The sequence below is a fragment of the Stegostoma tigrinum genome, chromosome 20 (genome assembly GCF_030684315.1).
Source record: "Stegostoma tigrinum isolate sSteTig4 chromosome 20, sSteTig4.hap1, whole genome shotgun sequence".
Classification (NCBI taxonomy): Eukaryota; Metazoa; Chordata; class Chondrichthyes; order Orectolobiformes; family Stegostomatidae; genus Stegostoma; species Stegostoma tigrinum.
The window spans coordinates 35,537,164-35,564,000 of NC_081373.1; the positions used below are offsets into that span (position 1 = coordinate 35,537,164).

The 26,837-nt window shown below is 38.8% G+C and overlaps 1 protein-coding gene and 1 long non-coding RNA gene across 7 annotated transcripts in view; one reads left to right on the plus strand and one right to left on the minus strand.

Annotated features, from left to right (window-relative positions):
* ebf3a (EBF transcription factor 3a) overlaps window positions 1–3,716 on the minus strand; it is a 142,926-nt gene extending 139,210 nt beyond the window's left edge. For 4 of the 5 annotated variants that reach the window (XM_048550812.2, XM_048550813.2, XM_048550811.2 and 1 more), the window contains exons 1-4: window positions 3,042–3,716; window positions 2,612–2,768; window positions 2,204–2,267; window positions 1,218–1,273 (exon numbers count right to left, since the gene is read on the minus strand). In XM_048550812.2, coding sequence (XP_048406769.1) covers window positions 1,218–1,273; window positions 2,204–2,267; window positions 2,612–2,768; window positions 3,042–3,175 — 411 coding nt within the window. In that variant the 5' untranslated portion in view covers window positions 3,176–3,716. The remainder of the gene's footprint in view (window positions 1–1,217; window positions 1,274–2,203; window positions 2,268–2,611; window positions 2,769–3,041) is intronic. The other variant, XM_048550810.2, reaches the window with a different exon arrangement.
* Window positions 3,717–3,886: 170 nt separating this feature from the next.
* Window positions 3,887–9,275, plus strand: LOC125461728 (uncharacterized). 2 transcript variants are annotated; one of them, XR_009446974.1, is made up of 3 exons: window positions 3,887–3,993; window positions 4,411–4,475; window positions 7,764–9,275. It is a non-coding gene; the product is annotated as an uncharacterized LOC125461728 (long non-coding RNA). The 2 variants fall into 2 exon arrangements; XR_007249540.2 differs by lacking the exons at window positions 3,887–3,993; window positions 4,411–4,475 and adding an exon at window positions 4,723–5,058.
* Window positions 9,276–26,837: the final 17,562 nt, after the last annotated feature.

Here is a 26,837-nt window from a genome sequence, read left to right on the forward strand (position 1 = left end):
ACAAGTTGTTAGATACAATGGGAATAAAACCACATTGTCAATTTGCAGAGGTCTGAAGAACGTTAAGGGGATTTTCTGACCTATTGAAATAACTGTTGCAAAGGGTAAACAACACTGGGGTTTCGCGCTGGCTGTCATTCGCTTGTCAGATTTAAATCTTTAATTCCAAAAAAACAATCATTGGTGCATCATCTGAGAGTTTGTGTGTATGCAAAAATAAGAGGAAACCGTGCTTTGAAAAAGTGGCTCTTTTAAAATAAAAATCAACAATATCACTGCATGTCCACAGCGATCTTTTGTACATTTGTATCAGGAGGAAGCAATCTGATTTCACGAGATGACCGAATAGCACATATCGAGTGTATTATCAACCAAAGTCACTTGACCAAAAAGTGAATCAAGATCAAGAGAAAATAACGGTTTGCTCCGGGTGGGAGAGACCCAGCTATTCGGGCAATTGTTTCAGTGATGCTCTTTATTTGTTTCATTCACAATTACTTTGTGACAATAAAATGACAATGTAATGTTAAAAAAAAGTATCGTGGAGCTGGTGAAATATTTGACGACTTTCAGATAGAAGTGTAAACGTGCCGACTCCGGTTGTCTAATTACTGTGCAGCACTTTCGGTCAACCGCACTTATCATCTTTGAAGTTGCAGAAGACAGGCTAAATAATTTAATAAGCAACTGCCTGTAATTATGTTATTTACAAGGTATGACAGACATTTGATAAAGAAATGCTGCTGATCTCAGGGAGTGGACTGTTTCATGACCCCTGGCGCACCCTCACAAAGCTGCAGCTTCTGGGCAGGAACAAAAGTGGAGCTGAATTATGGAGTCTGGGCTGAGAGGTGAATTGGAACTAGAAAGGACACGTTGACTTTTCACCTGAACGCATTCAACTCCGCAGACAAATGGAGAAGCCAACTGCCCGACCAAAACAAAAATCCAATCACGCCTCACTTCACAAAACGCGAACCAAACGCTAGGAATTCCCAAACATACGCGTTTAGTCAAACTTGTCTAAACACACACAAAAAATGTTTCATTTTTAAATCAGACGATTCATTTGGAATACTTCAACTTGCAGAAGTGTTGCTTTCCAAGCAACACGTAAAACTGTACACAATACTGAGCTTCGGGATTAGAGATCAACGGTTGCAAACTTTCTAACGGGGGAAAAATTAAAGTTTTTTTTGTATGTGTGACTGTCTCACCTGTTTGGTCATTGAATCGATCAGCCTGACATAGAGATCCTGTTCTGTCCGCACCCCTAGAAATAAAGTGGTATCAAATTTAACGGTACTTAAAAGAGGAAACGTGGGTAATCAATGGATGAAACTTATCAACATCCAGGGCATTCTAAAATTAAAAAAAAATAAGTTTGGATACTATACCGGTTTGTAAAAGGATACTGTTAATTTTACAAAATATGGGAACTGATATTCTTGTAATGAACGCAATAAAATAAGCTGATAGGCGATAAAACATTAATCAAATATTCATCAGAGAAATAAAAATAACCCGTATCCCAAGAAATTCATGAATTTTTTGACATTCATTTTAAATTTTATGTTGAGTCGGATTGTGTAATTTGCAGTGCAGTGGAGCGTAGAGCGCTGGTCTTTAACCGGGCCAATGTGGTCCCACACTTAATATATTTGAGTTTTCCACAAGTATTCCACATTATTCAAAGTGTATCGTTACACATGTCACAGGTACCCTTAACCACTTCGATCAGGGTATTCCAATTTGGAGTCAATTGTCAATTCTGGGGAAAGCAAGCCCACAGAACTATTTTCATTTTTTTTTGCTCTGAAATGTTATTTGAAGGATTTATCTCACAGCCTGCGTTCGCCTGCTTCAATACAGCATAATCGACTGCTCCACAGATTAGCGTGCAACAACACAGGACAGGGCATGAGATTCGACATTTTAAGATGAAGCGAGGATCCTGCTTCAAGGTATGGGAGTAGCATCATGCTCACTTCTAAAGCAAATTTGCCTCAATAAATCAGGAGAAACGACGTTGAATTGCTCGTCCTTTTCGTTTACTTTCACACACAAATGCTAACCAGGTAAGACTTCAAAGTTCTATAAACAGTGATTAATATCTACACCACATGACACGTATTCAAGCTCCACTAAAATACATAAAAGTAGAGCGACCGGTACAGCTCTCGATCAATTCAATTCAACCTACCATTGCTGTACAGTAGCTGAAGTTTGTAGTGTATTCCATTGTTGGTTTTCTCGTTGTTTGGCTCCTAAAATCAACCATTATAAATGAGTAATTATATCGTTCATTGTACTCCATAGTTCATTTCTCATGTCACTTTAAATATTTTTGTTTATAATTAACTGCATTCCATTTTAGTATCTGGAATGCGAGTTCATGTAGTCTAATCAATAGCAAACATTTTGCTTTTAGGCTTTTGCATTAAAATAATATTTACACACAATGTGATAAATAGCCAGCTATTTTTCGCAACGGTCAAGATCTGTTAGAACAAGCAGAACTACACGTGGTTTGGGCGCCTCTTGAGTACCGTTATGCTCGTTAGTTATTGTGCACTTAAAGAGAAAATAATTTCTACAGTGAGCAACTTACTTTCTCTTTCTCCACAAAGTCTACATAAGCTGTCCTCTCGATCTCGACGGGCTGCCCTTGTCTGTCGTAAAGGGCCAGGACGAAGTGGAAAAAATTGGATTTTCTGAGGTTTGAGGGCGGCTGCTTTTCAAAATGTGCCCGCGCCAGACCCACGCCGCTGCGGGAAAACAATAACAGTATATCGGTGAGAATTAAGCTGCACTGGAGACAGAGGGGAGCTGATGAAAAACATGGGAGATGGGAATCACATTTGGGAGACTAGAGATTTCTTGATTTGTCGCTAGCAGTAATATGATGTAATGAAAGGAAAAGTGAAGGGGAGCACAGGGAGAGGGGGTAATTGATAGAGTATTGAGGGGATTTGGTGATTTTGGGTCGATGCGAGAAACATAAAAAAATCAGATGGAAGGTAGTATTGGATTATACATACCTCTGGGCGGCCGTGTTAGCATCCACTACCCCAGCAGTGTGCATCCATGATCGGACCGGATTCATCCCACTTCCTAGCGGTTCCTCTTTCATGGTCGTCCCACCTCTTGGTATATTTTCCTGAATTCCAAACATTAAAACAATTTTTTTTGTCTGCACAACCAGCTCCTGTTCGGGTTTAGGATCTAGGAGATGTCAGATTTTTTTTCCCACGGCGAATGAAGGGGGGGGGGGGGAATAGATGAGAGATGACTTTGCTCGTTATGATCAGTAAGAGAAAAGCCGAGTTCAGACTTGCTTCCTCTTCAAGCTGTCCTGCATTGGCACGACATAAACAATTGCAAGAGTAGTTCAGCGCTAGTTGGATCGTGATCCGTTGTGGAGAAAAGTGCAACTAGCGGGAAATTTGGTTTAAGAGTAAAAAAAATGTTGTTTGTTGTTCTCTCAGTGTGGTGTCATCCTGCTACAGCATCAAAGGTATTCTGCTTAGGACACTGCTGAATCGACCACTTCTGACAAGGTTCTCCTGCTCCAAAAGACAAATAAACGAAAAATGATTACCATAGAGGTGTTCCTGGACACAGGAGAGGTTGATTAGGGCCTTTAGCGTCTCACAGAATGGATGGAAACATACAAACTCAGCCCTCTTTCCCCTAGGAATGGATCCTTTCCCGGGAGCCAAAACTCTAAACCCCCGGGACCAGCGCTGACAGATTCTGACGTTTAGGGGAGGAGATAGCGGCCATGTATGGAGCTCTGATTAACATACCCAATCGCACAGCGACGAGGTCTGCGATTGACAGCTCCAACCTGCGCGCGTTGGTGAGCTGTCCTCCTTTTTCCTCACACTCTCTCTCCGTGTCTACGTACAGATACTTTCTTCTTGTAGTGAAATTGACAACCAATAAAATCAAATTCGGAGATTATTATTAACATAATGAATCCTCTAGGAGGTAAAAACATATACAATCCACGCGAGTTGTTTGTCTTCAAACAGAAATTAAAGGAACAAAGTTGTTATCTTAAACACAAACTGTAGGGGGGAAGGAAGCAGCTCAGATCAATACGTGTAGCGAGAAACTTGCGGTTGAAGTTTGAATGAAAAGTTATAAAATAGTGCGGGGGACACGGGTCTCGGGCCTCACACGGTTTGAGAGTTCAGTCAGTGTAAAACGGAAGTCAGAAGAGGACTCAAAGTATGGAAGGGGGCTACCTGAAAAATGAAGCACAATTCAGTTTTTGTTTCTTTCACGGAATTGGGGGCCGTATATAATATCTATTTAAATCGATGCCTCCTTGTGAAACAATATGCCTTCGTTATACAGCTTGGAGTTCAATGACTAAACTGCGTTCTTTCTTGTACCCATCAGGTCGTGTTATCAGTTAAGGTTAAAAGATCTGAGAACGTCCACTGAATCAATATCCACATTATAAGGTACATTTATTGCAAACAATATAAGGGATGGGTCACGGGCTGTGCATTAACGCAGCGAGCAGAAGAGCTGGAGTTGGATGCTTTGAACACATGCGATCACTAGGAATTCCTGAAGATCCACATGTATTTCTAACTAGATTTTTGTTGACTAAAACTAGTCTTTCAGAGGTATTAGCTGGTGCCCAGAGGAGGAGACCCTAGGGACGGAGGCTGCCCTGTGCTTTTTTTTACTAAAGGTAAAAGCTCAGGCAAGAGGGAGAGAATCTGGGATAGTCACTTACTCAATGATCAGCTCTTTCTCTTCGTTCGTGTTAGCCCTTCCATCTTTTTTTTTTGACAATTGGCACCGTACGTACGCTAATATTTTAATTAATCGGTGAAAATCGAAGTCCGAATTCTGTTATCAAGGGACACCATAACACTCGAATTTCAATACTCCGCTGAGGGTGAGAAAGAGATGTGTTAGAGCAATCTATTTTCTGGTGTTGGGGGTTAATGACTATTGCGACAGATAAGTGAATTATCAAAGCTGTTGCTATTCCGATTTCAAAATCCATTACATTGCTGGCGTCTAATTAAATACGTAAGTATAATAAAATCATATTTTATGGCGATTGAAAGTAATAAGATTAGTCTTCAGAAGCAATCATCACATATTAAGATGCCATATAGATCTACAGAATCCTAAAACTGTATTTTAAAATCAAAATGTGCAGGAAACATAATGCATAATAAATTTTTAAAAATTCTGATTTGTCGCAGCCTTATATAGACAAGGGATATCTGTATTATTAACAAATGTATGTATTTGAAGCGAAAATTAAATATAAGTTACAGTTAAGTAAATCATGTTGCTATTTTTAGAATGAAATATTTGAAACCTGTGAACAGTTCAAGCGCATTTTAATTTTGAAAATCACTTGTTTCGGCGAAGCACCGCTGTAACAAATATGTTAGTATTTATCAAGTGGAGCAAAGTGAACAAAATAGTTCATTTTAGCACTAAGTAGTTGAAGGGATACTTTTATTTAAATCGTTTTTATATATTTATATATTTAAGAGGGTTTTCACTTCAAATCTGTGAAACGTGTTTTGCTCCAAGTCACTTACAGTGTTCTTATAGCAGATTACACGCGCCGAGGCGATTTAAATCTGATTACCAAATTATAGGGTTTAGCCAAATCCTTTTAAAGCTGATACCGTTGACTGTAAAACATAACCTGAAAAGTTCCGCAAAACCGTCACAGAGGCTACATTCGTTCTGCAGCCAAAGAGTTTTAAAATGTATTTGACAACAAAATGCAGCTGCAGCACTATTTTTTTTTGAAGATATTAGGCGAAAATTAATGCAAATCTGTGTTCAGAAGCCATCTGGCCAGGATAGGGGAATCAGCTGTTCCTCACAACAGGGTTTGGGCTGAATATATTTCGCTCATTTTCTATTCTCATCTGGTCTGGTCTACGAGTGCTCCAGACGATAGCGTGGAAAATACAGCCTTTATCATCCAGCCCCAAATTTACCATTTTGACAAACTGTTTGTAACAACCCGAATTTAATCGAGAAAAAATGTGACGATTCCGTATTGACACAACAATTTACTGCTGCCATTTCTTGTAGGGGAAGGGTTGCATAAAAGCGGCTCAAACTTTATCGCTTCAATGTGAACTGACTTAGCGTTCAAACAAATGAATTCACTGCATTTTCAAAGGCATTTTCCTTTTTTTCTGGGCACCCTTTGTGCGGAGGGGACAGAATTTTAATAACACCCCCGCACCGCTGTTAGCCACATTAGCTCCTGAACCCCAAAACAGGCTCTCCTCGTTGCAAACAGCTACCTCCCTGAATGAATGAAGGGAGGTGGTCGAACGAACAAGTCGCTTCAAAGAAAGTGAACCCTTGCAATATTTCAGTAATTCACTCCAATGGTTGCGAGGAGGGGAGGTGTGTTGCAGAACAGTACGGAGAGGCAGACAGATTTATGCGCTGTTTGTTGTCAAATATCGTTTGAATTATCTGGTTAAAATCATATTGGGAAGTCGTGGCAGTTGTACTGTGAAATACTGGGAATGATCTGGGTTTTTTTTTCTCACTTTTGGGCCAGTGAGTTAGTAACCGCTGTTGGACAAAGGAAGAGAGCCACAGAAGCTTGCGGGATTGAATCCGATTTGCATGGTCCAGTCACAGACCTCCCGAAGTAACGATCCTCCTTATTATGTGAAGTGTTCCTTTTGTAAATTTACGGTGAGGGTTGAATGATACACAGAATTTGCATATAAATAGCGACATCAAGCGATTCGCGTGCCACACACCAGTGGTCTCCCAGATGTCAATCCAAAGTCAGTCAGATGGCCCTTGCCCAGCCCCGGGACCCCTGCGCCAGCTGTCCTGTCCTCGCCATCATACCGCAGCACACACTAGAATCACAATCGCCACTGCTTTCCACCAAATCTACAGTTTTTGCCTTTTTTTTCTATCTGAACCCTCAGCCCCGTTTTAACACACGCTGCTGTTGCCTGGTCAGTTGGCTGCCTTTGTTCGGTGTACCTGAAGTCTAGTGGTTTTGGATGACCTTCGGAACAAAATCAAACAAAAACAAAATCGCTGCCTTCTGAATGTTCACGAACTGAGTTAATTGCTGGTGTTTACAAGTTCCATTTAAGAGAAACAATATACCTTTCTGACTTTTTTTCGGGGGGTTTAAAGAGGGTGCGCTTAAACTATACAATAGCATCGCGCGCTCATGACAATTTAGCGCATAAATCAAAGCTGTTTTCAAATTACAGCAACAAATTGACCGGCGCGTCTAAAACTTGCGGTGAGAGACTACACAAAGGGCTCGAATCTATGCTCGCCTGGTACATGCACTGTGAGGTGATAACGAGAAGGCAAGCGTAGCAAACTCCACTCATGGACTGCGTATCACACTAATCATCTACTGAGTTTCCAAATCTGGTCATGCACTTTTAATTGACCGCAATTTATTTTCCGACTTGGCAAAATAAACAAATAACTAACCTATGATTATTTTAAAAAATGAGACAAGAGTAGTCGTTCCAAAAATTAATGGATATGAAAGGCCACATGGCAAGTGGTCGATTAGAAGATGTTTTCCTTTCTTTAGTTTGGTTGAAAAATAGATGTTTTGACAGAACTTTTCTGAAAATTACTCAGTTCACAAATGTGGCGGGATTAAATAGCTACGGAATGTGTGAGATTTCTCTGATTTTGGTCATTCAAAATCCTGGTTAGCTGCTAGTTTGAGCATGTTTTGTGTTTTTTTTGTTTAGGAAAATCTGCTCCAGTCAACGCCTCGCAGAGATTGAACGGAAAGCATTAATCCTTACATTCACTGTGCAACCTGTAAGGTGCGATATTTGGCAAATAGCGCCGCCTCGGGAGGCCCAGAGAGTCGGCTTTGGGATCAAACTGAACTCCTTCAATAACTCACCCAACGTCGAGACTGCGGAAAGAAGCTCGCCGATCCACAACAAAATTCCTTGACTAACTTTCTCCCAATTTAACCGCCCTACCCCCACCCCGCCAACCAAGAAACCTTTACATGGACTAATAGTATCGTATTCACATTTCCAAACGTTTTCCTTACATTACCTGCCGTGTGAATAGGGCTTCTCATCTCTTCAGCGCGCACTCATCAAATAATATCCAGACCGTCAACTTTCTGTTGGCAGATTGACACGAATTAACTGCGTGCCTCAAAGTTTCTTTTGCACTTGCTGTCGCTTCCATCGTGTTAACATTGCTGCGGCGGCAGGATGAATATGCGCACCGCAATGGTCTGGGAACGCGTGGAACCAGGACTTACATTCGGGACTTTTTCCCTTTGCCAGGTTAAACACTTTCTAGAAACTAGATGTTGACATAGCGAAGGATAGATCGCAAAGCGCTATGGTGCTGAAATTTGAAGACACGCAGTGCTAACTGCAGTTTCAGTCTGACAGTAAAAGTGCAAAGATCCCTAATGTACCTAGGCACTGTCTCGGGGCTAAAGTAGGTGCTTTGACACCGCTCTCTGATCTGGTACCTTCTACAAAACAAAACACAAGAGGTTCAAACACTCTCCAAGCCTGTTTTACGCGCGTCTAAATATAAAGAACACTTGGAAAATATCTCCATGAGTCAAACATTTAAGGTGCACACATCTCCTAACCAACCCGATATAGTGACTTTCCTGAGAACTTGGTAAAGCTGGCGCGTCTACCTGAACCATCTTCATGAACCGGATGGTCTGAGTGAAACCTACTTTGCAAAAAGCATACAACCGCAAGCTTCGGCAAAAATCATTCCCGGAGTCCCAACTTTTTTTGTGTCTCCTTTCCCAGCTTCGGGATGTTTCACTGCACTGCACAAATCCTCAAACCCCCGTTTCAAAGGGAAAAAAAAGGACCAGAGATGGAAATTGTGCGGACAAGGATCGATCGCATTATTTGAAGTATTGTAATCGGCTTTAATGAAAAGCACTTCGTTTTAATTAATTCTGATTTTTTTTTGTAAGCGATGGGACATTGATGTCATATTGAATATGTTGAATCCAGATGTCGTACCTAGGGTGAGACACTCACTGATGGAGTCGAGATTGACTGCAACCCAGAGAGAACATGTTTAGAAATTGGCGAGCGTTGCCTGTTGTACTCCAACTGCAAAATGCGGATTTAAATCCGATTTCTTATAAACTCTCCAACTACATATGTTACTTGCAAATTTGCATCATTGAACATTCTAATGTAGCAAACAACAAAATTGACTTGCGTGTATCAATAATAAATGTAAGTGTTACCGTTCATGTTTCCACGTAATATACTTTCAAAAAGCACTATTATAAATATTCAAAGATAAAGTCCCTTCTAAAACGATGACATTAACAGACTCTCATCGCGTGTCTCCTACTAGATGCAGCAGCACAGTGCATAGGAGGAACTACTTCCATTAAAATTTGGTATATTTTCAAACTAATAGAACTATTGATTGGAAAGCTGTTGCCAATTTACTTTTTGTAATGCCACGCCGCAATTTGCATTTATTCAACAGATCGTAATGAAGAGAGAAAGCTGGGCGGTTGTGGCTGCCGAAAGCGTAGCTGGGGGGCAATGCAAGAACATAGATTGCTTCCAGTCAATTAATATGCAGTTTGTCCTAATAAAACAAGGAGTGGAAAATAAAAGGAGGCACTTCGGGCTTCTACGTTATTACGCTTAGCCAACAAAATTTCCAAATTTGTTTTCAGATACTTATACTGGTCCAACTGAGAGAAATTTGCTAAACTACCCCGAGATATCCCCGCATACTCGATTCTGCCAAAAAGATAGTGCCCTTGAACTCTATCTAAATTATTCAGCAGCTTAATTTACGTGTAAGGTGCAAGAATAAAGTTTAATACTGTATCAGATTCTAGGACATGTCTGCGTGCAAATAATTTGCAGGAGATGACAGCTTCAAGTCTGAACAAAAGTTTGATTCAAAATAAATTTGCCAACAAAATTAATTTGAAGAGGTGTCTGCTGTGGGAAATGGAATGATAGAAACATGAATTGTAAATATATTTAAGATGCGTTTTAACAGTTTTCTTGTCTTTTTGACAGGCACACATTTTCTTTTATTTCGAATTAGTGTTCTAACACAGATGGTATCAATGCTTAATGAGATGTGCTAACTTTGCAATCAAAGATTGTTACGAACGCTTTTGGACAATGATCAAATAAAGTGTAACCTTCGTTTTACGGTGACAGTGCGCCACCTAAAGGCACCTCAGCGTATAACCAGGATAACTACTTAAAGAGCTTAAAACTTGCAACAATACCTTTTCATTCTGTAAACGTCATACAAATTACACACTTTCGTTAATCTTTTAAAGAAGCAACTTTTTGGTAAAAATATAATGCTACTCAATAATTTCTTTGCGAGCAGCAGTATTGTTTCACGAGTAGACACAAACAAAAAAGATCGCACTTATAAATAAAACTATATTTCAAAATTTCAAAGAAACAACGTAACTAAATGGTTTGAAAGTGACGATTTTCTGATTTTTGATTAACAGTAGGATAGAACACTGTGGAATTAATGACTTCTAAATTAACATACCTGAGTTTCCAGATTGGTGATGTTCGATTGTTTCGGCTTCTTTTTATATAAAAAAAATTAACATCAATCTGACTCTATTGCACATCGCGCGCGCTATCAAGGAAGTGACCACCTTGAATAAATCAATGATATTCTTGACACATCGATCAATTTCTTGTTGTTTTCTTTTACGGCTGATTCATGCCTAATCTAATAACACTTCAAGTATTCCACCTTATTATGTTTATATCTATAAGAACGAGACGAGTTTCAGTCTTAAAACTGAATGACCGCACACCTTCATTTACTGAAGACACGTCTATTTCGATGGTGGGGGCCGGGGTGGAGGGGATATACAAGTAAAATCGATTTGCTGTGAACTTTTAATAGCATTTTCTTTTTGCCGTGATAAAAATAACAAAGAGATTCAAAGGCACGCAAAGGATTTTTTTTGAGTCGAGTATGATCTGCATGGCGTGAATGAAAGTAAAAACAACCGGAATAATGTTGGGACTAAATGTTATTAAATGAAGCGTAAATCACAGGGAAGTTTCGAAGAAGTTGAAAACACTTCTTGCTTTTAGTATTAATATTATGGATTTATACTTCACGCACACAAATTTTAAAACGAGAAACATAAACCCAATTGCTTGATAGCGAATTTTCAGAACATTGTGTAAAGAAGAAAGATTGTATGGCGTGTTGGTAGAATATTTGCGAACTATCTGTGAGTTGTAACAAATAACAGCAAAAGGGTCATTAAAATACAGAACCATGAGAGCGTGTCTGCCTATAACCTATAACTGAGACTGTTATGGCATGTCAAGGCAGTGTGAAATCTAGAACATCGCTTACCTTTTCTTCATGGACAATTAGACACTGGACAGAATGTCGTCTAAAGTCAAAGTCGGAACTATTTACCCGTCATGTTGTGTTTATTTATGTGCTGTGAATCCTGGGCTACTTTGGTTAGTTACAGGGAGAATCTTGTCAATTTCTGTCTCCAACTCAAATTGGGGTCGCTTGCCCAGTGCGAGACTGGCTCCGACGCAAGCGCGGTCTCTGCTGTTCGGGGAGGCGGGACATGTCTTTGTCCGTAAAAAAAGGTGTTCAGGGGATGGTCGGCCAACTCTCAGCTTCAAACCCGGGATAAGTGGGGTTCTATAGACTCTTAATGCACAGGTATTTCCAGCCCCCTCCCTCACCCCAGCACTAAGGAAGCGGAGAGAATGAAGGAATGGGGTCGGCCTCCCCTCATATAAAAGGATGAAAATGTTATGTCAACTTCACAAGTGTAGAAGGTTAAGCATTTAAAGTAAGTGTCAGAATCTGAGAGAATGTTGACTGAAACTGTGCGCGACTTCCTGAAGTAACTGTCTTTTGCCAACACTGTTGAATTCCCCTGCTAAGTGAACTATTGGAAAGCGGGTCACGATGTGAAAGGGCACGTACCAGGTGACCCTGGAGTTCAGTTCAAATGTGGCAGCCATTCCCACAAGGGAGAGGAACAACCGGCTTCACTAAACTTCACCAACGCTCACATATGTCTGTCATTCAAGTGAACACGTCGAGGCGCGGAGCAAAGATTGCAACACGGCTAAAGAGATGCAACAGATGATACTGTTAACAAGTATCCACTCAAAATTTGTATCTACTTCATCTTTGACGCATCGATTCTATAATAACATCGAGCCAAATAAATCTGTAACCAGATCGCTATCACATCTGTGTAGTCGTTTTAAAATTAAAATTGTTGGACGTTTTGAGTGACCTAAATGTCGTAGGTGGGCTTTTGATTATTTTTATTCACTTTTGCCACAATATAATGACAATATTTCAAAACTAAAGAATGCCATTTTGGTGTTGTTTATTTCTAAGTTGTATTTTCATCAAGCAGCTCTATGGACTGAACAGAGACCAAGCAATCTTTTAAAGAAAATAAACCCATGTTTAGTATGTGTAGTGTTTTGAGAAAAAATAGATTTAGAGGCAATAGGTAACAAATCAACATCAACGAGGGACCATAGATTTTTCACAATATAATTACAAGTAAATGGTAGCCTTTTGAGTGAGTTACCAGACTGCCAACTAATCAAGGTGTTCAGATGATGTTATAAGCCATTAAGGGGAAAGTTCAAGTAGATCATAAACATAATCTGAACTTTGAGACATAGCAATATTCTTTAACTTGCAATTTGGTACGTTAGGTTTCTAGATCATTATGCCACTCATGACTAATTAAAAAGCTGATTTTTATGATGTCAGAAGACATTCAACAGTCTGAGAGGCCTGGGACATTCATTCTTCACGTGTATGTTCGTTTCCATGGGAACGCAGACCCTAGATTCAGTGATGGAATTCAGCGCACAAGAACATTTTAAACTAGCACTGTTTGCTTTCCAGCGAAGTCACACAAGACCACCATTTAATTCTTAATCAAAAATATTGCATGCGATATATTTCATTTTCTGGTTTATACTTTCTGTCTTTGAATGATTTCTGTTTTTAAAAAGCTACATTTTGGTACAATAAAGTATTCAGAAACTTTTTGAGAATTTTGTTCTAAATCTGCTTGGTTAAGATGTCAAGTTTCAAAATATTGACCCAATATGAAAACATATGAAGAGCTAATAATTTATTATCTGAAACTTAACCTATATACAGCAAGAGGGACAATGTAGTTTCAGTATTTATAATGTTTTCTTTTTGGATTTTTAGGGGTAATTCTGCCTCAAGTGAGGCAGGTCAAAGTTTCTATGCACTGCTGGATAATGTTTGCAGAGTGATGGTATGATTCAAATGCCGTTATCAGAAAAAAGAGTTTTTGATTACAGAAATATATGAAACATTGTGAATGTTGTGAGACTTCTGAAAATAATTATTGTGAGGACATGTGATTGACCATAGTGAAAATTAGCACATGATAGCTTCTGGTAATAATGAATTTGTTTTCTAACACATAAGATCTATTAAACCAAAGCTTTCTGAGCCACATTTTTGCAAGGTTGGGACAGTTAGTATACTGTAATGATGCTTGTAAAGTTGTCAATATAATTTGATAAATACAAAAATATATTTTAAGAACAATAAAAGGCAATTTACAAATCTAAAAGTAATCTAATTATCTGAAAGAGCTGTCTAGCCTAATTGATATTTTATTGAGACTAATTCTCTGTAATGTCCATTATGTTTCTCATTTTTTAGTCATATTTTGTTTTGTTAGACATAAAAGTCAATTGAACCTTTTCCATTGACTATGAAAACTGTGCACAGTTATCTCTTAACTCATTTGTCTATATCAAAAGTACAAATGCATGTAGGTCTCTGTGAAGGTTATTGTTTATTTTAACATTAGTAATATGTATTATCATATGTTTATAAGCCAATGTATAAACTAAATTATTTTTATAATATTGATTTTAGACCAGTAATAAAGCATTCCTTGGAAGACTGCGAGAATGGTTTTAGTCAAAATGTTTAATAGTGCATTTTTATATGAAAGCTAAATAGGTTAATAAAGTTGTATTTAGTGTTTAAAAGCAAAATGATGTAGTTTGTTACCTTCATCTGAATTCTAGGATTTTGGGAAGTTTACAGGCATAAATCAGGTACGCCAATAACAAGCATTTTATTAGCACTCGCACAAAGTACTATGTTACTACTCAAAAATATTTTCTATCGTAACTTTAATGAAAAATACTAAGATATGTATTCACAAGTGTAATCAATTCTGGGACAGTGGAATAATGGTAATATCACTGGACTACTAATCCAGAACTCCAGGATAACGCTCTGGGCAGTGAATCAAATTCCACCATTGTAGGCGATGAAATTTGAATGTCAAGGAAAAAATAATCTGTAATGAAAAGCTAGTTGAATGGTGTCCATGTAACCATAATTGGTTACCATACAGGAAAGACCCATTTAGTTCACTAATGTCCTTCAAGGAAGGAAATTTGCCATCATTACCTAGTCTGGCCTACACGTGACTCCAAACCCACAGCAGTGTAATTGACTGAAAATTGACCCCTCAGCAAATGGGGATAGATGCCTACATTGCATCAGTTATCGAAAAAGAACATGGCCTAGATTTTCCACTTGCCTGACAGTCATTATTCAGTGAGGATGGGAGTTGCACACCTTGCAGATTTCCCAATGTTGAAGACTCCAAAGGAATTACCTGGGAAATTGAACATTCAACAGGGAAATTCCTCTGCACTTGAAACCCATCTGAAAGTTGCCATTTAAATACAAAAATTCTGAAGGTTCTTATGAAACTAAATAAAATAGTTACTGATGAAAATTTGGACTATTAAATACTTAGAATAATTCCTGACCCCTTACTTACCTCACACATTCCCAAATACATCTTTGCTAGACCACTTATACCCCCAGACCCTGTTGCAGTACTTTCTTTTCCCATTCTATACTCAACCCCCTTTCACTAGCTGCTGAACATGCTTCCCAATTTCCCCAGTGCTAGACCCGAACACTTATACTCACCCCCACTGCCTGTCCAAACACCTACTGTCCCATGCATCACTAGACCATTTTTTTTTCATACATCCCAACCCACCCAAACACAGTATCACATAACTCGCTCTCTTGTCACCTTGGATACTGAAAGCACGCACACATTGCACTTCACAACTAATTGACATGGCACCCTACCCCTATCCAACTAGTGCCCTATTTTACTGCTACCTTATTACCAGGAGACCTGGTGCCATATCCACCTGCAACCATACATGGCACTCAAACTTCTACCTATCTGGCATCTTGTCCCCCGGCACACTACCTCCTAATCTACTGGCATCTGGCACTTTATCCCTTACAAACCCAACATTCTAACATAACACAACTTATGTGCTTTCTGTTGACAGCCTCCATCAAAATGGCTGTCTGGACCTTGCATTTTCAGAATATGGCAGCTGAATGCTATAAAAAGTGGCCATGGTTTGACTTAGCCAGATAGTTCTGCTCAATAAGGAAACAATTAGAATGGAAGTATGGCACCACATTTCTGAATGAACCCTTAGTGGAATCTCTCACAGATATGCAGAGCTCCATCCTTTTGTGAAAAGAAAGGGCCGGAGTGGCAGTCTGTGTCACTCTCAGTCACTTCCAGTTTGTCAACTGGTGCAACTTCTAGTGAGATTAAGAAAATTTGGCTCCACGTCTGCCTTCACATTAACCTGGTGGCAATGTTTCACGACCAGTCTGGAGCTAATAGTTGATGTGCACAATTCATAGTTACAAAGAAAAGCTGGACCAAGGAAAAAAGTTACGCATATGATTATTTACACACATGCACAGAGTTTGACTTTCCAACTGGAAAGTTCTCAATGTTTTAAGAGCAAAGATAGCAGCATGCACCTTTTCAAATTGGATCAATGAACCATTGTTTGAATGCTGTGTGACACTCACTGGAGTTAAACATAAACTGATATCAACTTTTATCATCTGTTTTAGTTTCTTTTCCACTGTCTCTTCAACTGGTCTTTTTTAAAAAAATGTTTTTCCTTTCTTTTATTTATCGATTATACTGCACAGATTTTCAAATTGCAAGCTCTTTAACATATTAACTCGCTCTCTGTGACCTTGATATCTCCCACTTTGCCCCTCTATGTTCTCCAACTAAAATATATGTTTTTTCAAAACATGTGTTTATTGCCAGGAACCATGTGAAATGTGCCTTGTAACTGGACCAAAACCTAAATACATTATTCTGAGGCTTGCTTGGAATTCTATAATAGGGTTCATTGCATAAACCTGAAGAGGAACCTTGGAAATATGCTTGACTTTGATGCACTAAGTTCCAAGGCAAGGGTGTGACATTAGGGAAGCTAACAACGCACAGTATTGTTGTGAAGTTAGAAGTAAAGAAGGGTTTAGGCCCGAAACATCCGTTTTTGTGCTCTTAAGATGCTGCTTGGCCTGCTATGTTCATCCAGCTCCACACTATTATCTCTAATAACTGCATACCTGAGTAACCTAAGTGGGCATGAGCAGCACACCCTGTAACTAATTGATTACCAATTTTGTGAAATGGGCCTGAGGAGCTTCAGTAACCCTTTCAAGTTGATTAACTTTTGAGCAGTTTGCACCCTGGACATCCAAAATTCAGTGACTTCTTGTTTGGTAACTGGTGCAACTTCCTGGCAAGATTGGACATTTCAGATTGCACTCAGAAATTGCACTCCCAACCTAACTTTATACTACCTCTCAAAACAAAATCTAAATATATCGGAGGCCAATTTCTCCCCTTTATCTCTTGGTCTTCAATCTAAGGAGAGTTACTTCCAAAGCAAAACAGACCATTCTTTTTTGTTTTGTACATGATGTCTGATCTACTGTGTATTTCCAACATATTTTTGGAGATTAGTTTCAAATTTCCAATATTTACAGTTTTCCCTTTTTATTATTCCCTGGTTGGCATGTTTTCTCACTACAAAATGGAAACAGCTTTGCATAACCATCAAATAAAACACAATGTTAATTTTAATATTAAACAGGAACATATGTTTCACCATTGCATTACTGACATTATTCTTTAAAAGAAAGAAATTGGTAAATTAATTTCAGATGTTTCAGGAATGACATTACTTCACAATATTAAAATTCAGCTGTAGTTTGATGAGTTTTGGACTAACGTGCTAACAACAGGCAAACCCATGTTGGTCAGCAACATACTTTATCAAGGATGCATTAAAACCACTTTGTCTTAATATTGTTAAGAGTGCCTGACATTTGTAATAACCCACAACATATGTCTTTCAGGATAGTTTCCAAGACAATGGAGAATTGAATTATTGGATTATCTTACTGTATTTTCAATTTATTTAATACAAGTAACTTTTCAATTCAAGCACCATCATAACTTGGAACTGTGCTGCTGTTCCTTCACTGTCAATGAGCAATGTGCTAGAACTTCTTCAATACCACTTCCTCAAGGACTAGTAGCGATGAGCAATAAATGCTCTCAACCCATGAGAAAAAGAAGTTAAGTAAAGTGAAGTTCCTACTTCTAAAACATAATTTATAGTATTGATGTTCTGAATATCCCCAGTTTTTGTGCCAACTATGTGTCAGCCTTATAACAATTTTGAAAATCGACAAAACTGCATATATCTTTCATTGCTGTATTTCAAACATTCCCTAACCCATGAAGTTTCCTCCATTAAATGAATGAAAACATTGTAAAGAGTATTCAATAATATATTAAGGACATAAGTCTTTATAAGACACAATGATTGTATGCAGATAAATAACTTCTTTATTATTAATTTCTAATATTTATAATTGTATTTTCACCAAAGTAACAGTAATGCTTTCTTCAGCAAATTGTTTTATCATATTTGGTGCGTAACTAAGTCTTTTCCTGCAATGTTATCTACTATCTTAATTAAAGTGGATTAATTTTACAGAAAATTCCTTTCGTACTGGTCCATACGTGTTGCTTCTCACATCTGACAAAGATCACACAGTTGAATCAGATAGTGAGTAATAATTTCTAGCAGTTAGTTGGAAAAACAGAGTTTATTAATCAAGGTCTTTTATTTCTCTGGACGAAAGAACCAAAAAATTCCAGTATTTGGAAGGGAGTGACTTTTCACTCTGGAGGTGTTAGGTCAACGAGGGGACCATTACATCGTATGTGCAAAGCTGTTGGGCAAATGACCAAGTGAATTGCATTATTCCCATAGCTGTTACATGAATGGGTTCTCCCTTTTATTTCCTCTACTGTTAGGACTCCTGAGAAATACTGCTTACCTTGCAAGTAAATACCACAATTTTTGTCAAGTATTTGAAATATTGTAATGAATATTAAGTTTTGCTGGGTGAGGAATTTTCTACTTTAGCATTTAACAATTTAAGTCTGGAGATACATCGAACTATCAACTGAACTAAATACACTACTTAGCAAGAATTTAAAACAAACTGCAATATCCTCTGGCATTTCCACTTTATTTCAATTCTTAATGATAGACGACTAAAATATGTGGTTTGTATAGATTAGGTAATTTGGTAAAATTAAATTCACATGGCTCCCTGATGGTTGGATAAATTGGTTCCAAAAGTTTAATTGTAACTAGTTTTTAATTGGCAAATAACTTACTGATTATTGTAATTGATAAAAAGAAGCAAAATCACATGCAAAGTGAAAGCATGTCACTTAAATTCTGCGAGACTGCCATCTACTGGAATTTAGTTTGAAACTGTTAACATTTCTTCTGCTGAAACATAATGTGACACCTAGGCACCAAGTCTCAAATTATGCAGTGCAATGAACTTGGCACGATATTTGTTGAAGTCAAACATGGTAGAGACAACATCTACCTTTTGTACAATAACTCCTGAGATTCAAATCCTTGGCTTGGGAATTAATAAGCTCGGAGTAACATAAAACTCAATGTTATCATGCAACGTAATTCAAAGGAAATGATTGCATTGTGTAAGGTTATGTATTAAGATGTTTATTAACGAGTGAAAATAACATCAGGCCTGGTGAGCCCTGCTTCTGTGGATCACATTCCCTTTTGTTCCTTACAGTCAGCAAAGTCAGAAAAATCATTTTCATGCAATTTTTTTTCAATACAAGTTCACATTTTGGAACAGTTCTTTTTCTGGTTTTTGTTGAAATGTTTTTCCTGTCCATTTTTATCTCCTTGACCGTCATCACTGTCCCTGCCTGTGGGCACTAATTTTTGCAGTGAGCCCATTACTTTATTTGTATGGCTTTTCTTGAGTGAGCTTAGAATATGGGTCTGATTAGTTTTAGCCCTTTTTGGTTCACTCTCACTGTAACTCCAGTGGGAGTGGACCACAATAATCACAAATTAGGTTATAATCTGGATACATAAGATGCAAGCCTTAACTCAGGGACCCAAATGAGGCCTTTAAGGTTTGGCGACATCCAATGATAAGAGATTCCATATTTCTGGCATCAGAATGCATTGTTGGCGACCTGGGGGGATTCATTTACTGAATGGCAGTATTAGAACGCAGAATAGGTGGGGGGTAGAAATCTATCATTAATCTTAAATTTTTAAGGTACACAGAGTAAACTGGCCCCCTTTCAGTATGCGACACAGGATATTACTTTATTCTTTATCTTCCTCCTTATTTCCCCAACCCTGTTTATTCTAAAACTTCTGAATCTAAACAATACTCAAGATGACACCCTGGTAGCGTCAGCACCTATGAGCAATGTTCCAACGCAGCTGAGTGTCTTCTCCTGAATATTTACGCACATATTGCAGCAAAGACCCCACAAGTGACTGCTTGCGCATGGTCACAAAGCAATTTGAATGGCCTGTTAAAGAAAACTGAAATGAATTACTCACAACTCCAAAAAGCAAAATTGAGATACATAGATCACTAGTACTATGTTCACATCTTTTAATGATAAAACAAACTGGGTCAGCAATACCCAGAAAATGAAGGGTCAAGAGGAAGGAGTGTTTACTTGGTGATTTGATTTCATGAGTCTGTTCAACATTGAATACTCAGAGCATATGGTTCTTTAAGCCTAGAAAATCTGTTAGATATCACCTTGCTCTACTAGAGGTGGGAAACAACAATAGTGGAGCAAGGTGATTTCTAACAGATTTTCTTATTCACAAACATGTGTTTCAGTACCACAGAATTTCTCTATGGAATAAGTTCATTAGCTAATGCATTCCAGAGGATTGTTTCATCATGTTTTGTTGGACTTTGAGGGGACAGTCAGATTTCCTTGATAATCAAATGTGAGGCTGGATGAACACAGCAGGCCAAGCAGCATCTCAGGAGCACAAAAGCTGACGTTTCGGGCCTAGACCCTTCATCAGAGAGGACCTTAATGACTTAGTTGTTCATGGAAGGGACAAAGCAGAACATGATCAACAACTATCAAGTGCTCACTCAAATTGTACAGCATGATTTGATGCTCAAGTGGAGAACTGTCCATTTGCAGTATGTGAGATTCACTTTCAAGAGCATGGTATGACAGCACCTGGAGTAAAGTGTACACACAACTATGTTAAAACCATTCATGCACTTGTAACCCTGTCTAATGTGAAAGAGTAGGCATCATTCCTTTGTACTATCAACCCTCATCACAAATTTGTTCCTAAGTATGCGGAAAGCATGGTGCCTTTTCAAAAATCATTACAGAAGGGGACACAATGGGTAAGGGGAATTGTTTAGTAAATAGCATTTGACAGGTTAAAGACAAAGATAGCATCTCCACCAGTCTTTGTGGAAACATACGTCAAAACAAATGCTGCTGGACATGCAATAGAAGCTGTTTTCTCACAACAGTTTGAACCAAGCAAATTAACGATTGATTATGAGTAATACTGGATCCCAGAAATTTAACACAAATACTCTAGTGGATGGTTAGAAGATCCAGCATACATTTACACTTGTGAACACTTGTACATGGCTCTCAACAGCTTAAAGACCATACCATTTTATTTTTCCGTATTTTTGTCAGAGGTCTGAAATGAGAAAAGATCTATTTTAAAAACCATGGATTATTGAACAACTGCTGCACTTCTGAAAAGCAAGTAACCTGTCACATTGTAAATAGCAATGTTTAAACAGTTGCTTGTTTAAGCAGCAATGAAGCCCAGTTTGCAGATGAGCTGGAGCTAAGTGTGTGTATGAACAAAGCTATATTTGACAATATGTGACTGATTATTCTCTGGAACAATGGCTAGTTATTGATGACACAGGCCTGCTGCCTGTCAACAACAATGTCATTGGCTCCTCAGTTGTTTAATAATTTGCAGGTGTGAATGATTTGACAGAAAAGAGTGTTCCTCCAACTCCACACTGTGTTATCTCTGGCTCCAGCATCAGCATTTCTTATTATCTCTGAGAAGGAGCTATTCTGTCCATCATATCTGCACTGGCTTTTAAAGATTCCAATTAGTTCCAAAGCCCTGAAAGTTTTACTTTCCCATCCAATTTCCTTTTCAAAATGTTTAATGGATTGACTTTCACCATTTTTTTGGCAGTCATATCCAGATTATATCAATGAATGTGATGGTATGTTTCAAAAAGTATTAAGACAGGTAATGTGAAGATTCTTAGGTACTGTATATGTTACATACAACTTAATCATAATGGATAAAATGCAGCCAGTTAGCTGATCATACGTAGTCACACCCCCAAGTTCATAGATCTCAGCATCAACAACAGGGAGCTTCATATCCCAAATACTATGTATAGATATTACATAGTCAACCTCTTCAAAGATGTCATTAAATACCTTTGGGGCAGTTGAGACTTGAACCCAGGTCTCCTGACTGAGTTAGGGGCAGCAACACTGTGCCACAGTATATGAACAAGATGAAATCTTAAAAAAGACTCATTGTACATATGTTTATTCATGTAAAATAAAGTCTTTAGTTTTGCATGAGAGAAAGGTAAGGGGAGGGCATTCTGCTGGTGTAAGCAGTGAGAGCATTGGTGAGAAAGTTGGAAGAATACTGTGAGATTGAAAATATTGAAAATCCTGCATTGAGAAAAATATTTCTGATTTTCCCCTTTGGGTTTAAATGGCGAATTCCGAATATTGCTAATGAGCAGTGACTACTTTATTTTTCCACTCATTTACATCTCACTGTTACCTAATCTCACCTCAGTTGTACACAGCTCCCAACTCTCCTTTCCCTCCTAGAGAAATTACATGGCGCAGTTACTGACATGAACATCAAAGTGGCTACATGACAACAACAACTCGCCATTTGCATCTCCTTCATCTAGTTTTACTGTTGGCATTATTTCTCTCTATGCTCTGTAGACATTGTCCTTTTCCATCCTTTGTTAAACCACCAGCCTTAACACATCATCATTGCTGCTTTCTGGCCTACTCACACATGAATTCAGCCCTTGAGGATTTCCATCATGAGCACATGTGTCTTGAATGCTCCTGCCAGGTTGCTTTGACCACAGGGGACACATATCTGTATAAAATATACTTTATGGATCTTAACTTACTTCTTTTACATTCATTGACTTTGCGCTTACATAGAGGCTGCCAACTTCCATGGTTTGTATTTTTTCTAGCACAGAGGGAGAGGCAGGCAGCTTGTTATGGTTCAGAGCACTCAAAAGTTAAGGGACAGACATGCTGCTGCATGACATCGGGCTACATCAATGCCATACTTGCAGTATGTGCTGGCTGCTTCCATGGCAAACATATTGATGTGCTTCAATCAAATGGCTACTTCTGAAAGTTAAAGAAGTCCAGTCATCAGTGAATTGAAGGGGGGGCTATAATCAGTTCAGGGGTACTGTCATGTTCAGTCAAGGAGCTCGTCTAATCCCAGACCAGGGAATTTATTCTCCATCAATCAGCCAAGTACATGATCCAAGTACTCTATGAGTATTAGTATCCTGCAGTTTGGAATTTGGTCAAAGTCAGCTCTCTAGGACAAATGCAATGAGCCTGGGATCACAGATACATCAGTCAGAGTTCTGTGGAGATACTGATTTAAGGTCTGGGTTGTTCTCAGTTCGGGCTGTCCTCCTGAATCAGTTTGATGGATTGGACACAATCAGTTCTGTGATTTTGGGTATCAATGGAAAGGATCTTATTGGCGGCAGCTTATCCAATCCTGAGGAAAGTGGGAAGGTCTAGTGTGGGTTTGGGATTAATTGGATTGGACCACTGAGGGAATGATAATAGTGAAACAGACAACAAGAGATAGAAGGGTGGAATCATGTGGAAAAGAGGAAGAAACTGGAACCTTAGTGATGGAGGCTCTCACAATGTACAATCACTTCGACATGGGGAGAATGTATTACCAACAACAGTACGACAATTCACAGAGCCGTAACACAGGAAGTAAATTTAGAACAGTAACAGTAATGGAAGGGGGCTTCGCAGAAATGGGAGGTGGCTGCAATGTTGTCAGGATGCACAGTCATTACCACAAAGGGACCATGAAGGATCTGGTGATCATCATTTGTTTCAGGTTGACTTGCAAGGCACTCATGAGTATACAAAGTTGAAATCTTGTCAGCTCTACAGCAAACTGAGCAATAATGATTTTAAATGGTTGTCACTGCATGCAGAGTGAGTGGAATGAGTTACAGATTTTCTCTTCAGGATAGTGTATAATTTTCATGGGAGGCCCTGCTGGGGCCATTTATATTAATCATGGATCCACTTATTCTGCAAAGTCATTGAAGCTCCATCAAATTAAATTTATTTGAAAGGTTATGTTTTGGGCAACAATTTACGTTAAAAATTATGGTGTCAAGCAGTCGTGGACATGACATTTTGCATGAGTTTGTCTCTGTCATGTACAATATGCAAAGCAAACTTCAAAGTTGCACCTGGATTTGCCAATTTTTCAGTGCTTTTCATATCTGACACTGGAAGGCAATGCTTCAGAGCTGCCACATTCTAACAGCCAACTGTAAGTGTGCAATAACTTGTCCATGATGCTCAATGGAGGCTTTGAGAGAGGGTGCTATTATATTTGATGTTTTCAACTTTCATACGCCCCCAGTGTAGTATTTGCAGAGATAATAGGAACTGCAGATGCTGGAGAATCCGAGATAACAAGGTGTAGAGCTGGAAGAACACAGCAGGCCTGGCAGCATCTTAGGAGCAGGAAAGCTGACATTTCGGGCCTAGACCCTTCTAGGCCTGAAACGTCAGCTTTCCTGCTCCTAAGGTGCTGCTTGGCCTGCTGTGTTCATTCAGCTCCACACCTTGGTATAGCATTGGCACATTGAATCTGCAACCTGGGTAAGGTTACAAATCTTAGAGTTCCATATTAAGGCATGACATTGACCTTCTTCTAAAGGCTCTATGCCATGCTGTGAAATGACACAGCATGTTGCTTCATTGTGTTTGATGTGAAAAATCAGGAACACCATTACTGATAGCTTAATCTCTTTCCAACATACCTCACAGATTATTGGCTTATACACTGAGATGCAGCCTGTACTTACAGCATTTGTTGTCACTTTGGTAAATATGTGAGGACAGCATCAAACAAGACAAGAATTGCAACATCATCGCCAAGTTCAGCAAGGACAGTGACATTCATGGCTGTTGTACAGCCATCAGTGGAAAAACCACAGCAGGTGAAGTTTCCCCAAGGAGTTTGAGAATGATCATGCCTTGAATCTATCAGCCTCACTGTCATTGCCTACAGCTCTCACAGAATGAGTGCAGCCACAGCGTCAGGGTATCATAGATCATCACAACCAAATTACCTCATCTGCTGGACCAGACGTAATGCTCAGAAGGAATAGGTGGGTTTTCCATCCCAGTGCCCTTTGAAGCAAAATTTGTCCTGTAGTTTTATGCCAGTTACTCATTTTAAGGAGTAGTTGGGACCTTTGTTGCTTTTCCCAATTCTCATTGCACAGCTGGATTCAGGATATCACTGATGCTTTTCTTTAGGTTACACCAATTTATATCTGTCCCCTGAAATGAGCAGAGTTAAATGGCTCTAGCAGTAAGAATCTTCAAAATTGTGGGCTTCCCTCAGATGCTGGCACTTAAAATTGCTCCCATGTTGCTTTGAGGGAACTACATCACCAAGCTGCAAAATTCAGCAACCAAAATGCCTTTCACTCCACCAATGCTCAGCTTAGTAGCAACTCTCGTTGCCAGATATTGCTGTGAGTTAAAAGAAATGCCTGGCAATATATTTTTTTTAACCTATGACATTGCATTGACCCATGCTGAAATCTCTTTCCAGTCCAGTTATGTCTGGTGATTTAAACTCTTCGGGTAGTCTAGAAAGAAAAAGCAACATCCTTCTTTCAACCACTCCATCCATCTACACCTTCAGGTTCCTTTTTACAGAGTAAGATACTAACTTGTGTTTCTGAGTTACTTTGTTAAGGATAGGGATGCAGGACAACAATGTTCAGGGCAGTTCCTGGCTAGCAGTTCCTGAGGTGTTATGGAACTAGAGTTTAAACATGCCGCCAGTAGAGTTAATGTTGTAAACACCCAGCATTGGATAGCACCTCCACTTCTTTCTTTGCATTTGGGTTGAAAGAATTAGGTATCAAAGATCCAGTTCCATAATTAATGAGCTGGAAGAGTAGATAATTGCATGAGAAAAGCCAACATGTGACATGGTGGACTGTCCATTTGAATCTGACCAAAATAAACACTTAGCCAAAGCAAAAGGAAAATTCAGCTCATAGCATTTAAAAGATTGGTGTTTGATTCTGTGTGACTGTTGGTTTTTGACTGCCCATTCTGCATGATTAGTTAAGACTTGGTATTGTTACTGTGAAAAAGAAATCAACTCTAGGTATGTGGCTAGAAGCATGAAAGCATGAATAGTTCAAAAACATTTAACAACGCTCCTACACATACAGAAACTGCCCTATCATCTTTGCATTTTTACAATACATAAAATACAAAAGGAAGGAATTTATTATAAAATTACCATTAGAGAAAAAAAACTAAGAAAAATAATGGGGCTAAAGCTGGCAAGATTCTTGGCCTCAGTGACCAGCATCCTAGGGACCTAATTTAAATAGCTGTATCAATAATTATGCACGAGTTTCAATCTTCCAAAATTTTCTAGATTCTGGAAAGAACATAACAGATTACAAAACTGCAAATATTTCATAGAATAATAGAATTCTTCCAGTGTGGAAGCAGGCTATCCAACCAATCGAGTTCACACTAACCCTCTGAATAGCATCCTGCCCAGACCACCTCACTACTCTATCCCTAAAACCCTGCATTTCCCAGGCTGATTCAACTAATCTACACTTCCCTGGATACTATGGCAATTTAGCATAGGCAATCCACCAAACCTACACATCTTTGTACTTTGCAAGGAAGGAGATAGAAAGGAAGAAACGATGGCCAGTTACTTTAACATCTATGAGATGAAAAAATGCTGCAATTCATTATGAAGAAAATAGGAGTAAAATATTTAGAAAGTCATAACACCATCAATGGCACCATTGTTTTATGGAAAGGTAATCATTTTTAGCAAATTTAAGTTCTTGAAGGGAAACCAGTAGGTTTAGGTTATTTAGTTTACTAAAAGGCATTTGATAATGTGTCACCTAGAAAAGCTACTACACTAAAACAAATCTGATTTGAGCTGCATTTTTTTTTGGCTAAGTGCCTATTGTATTAAGCTTTTTAGGGGATACGTACTGTGTGGCCCAGCAAGGTATCTTCACAAACTCACCTCATTAATGATGTACATATCCTCTACGGCATGCCTCACATCCGATTCTTTCCCCATCTTATCATGCCCAATTCACGGATCAACTTTTCACTCACTAGAAAT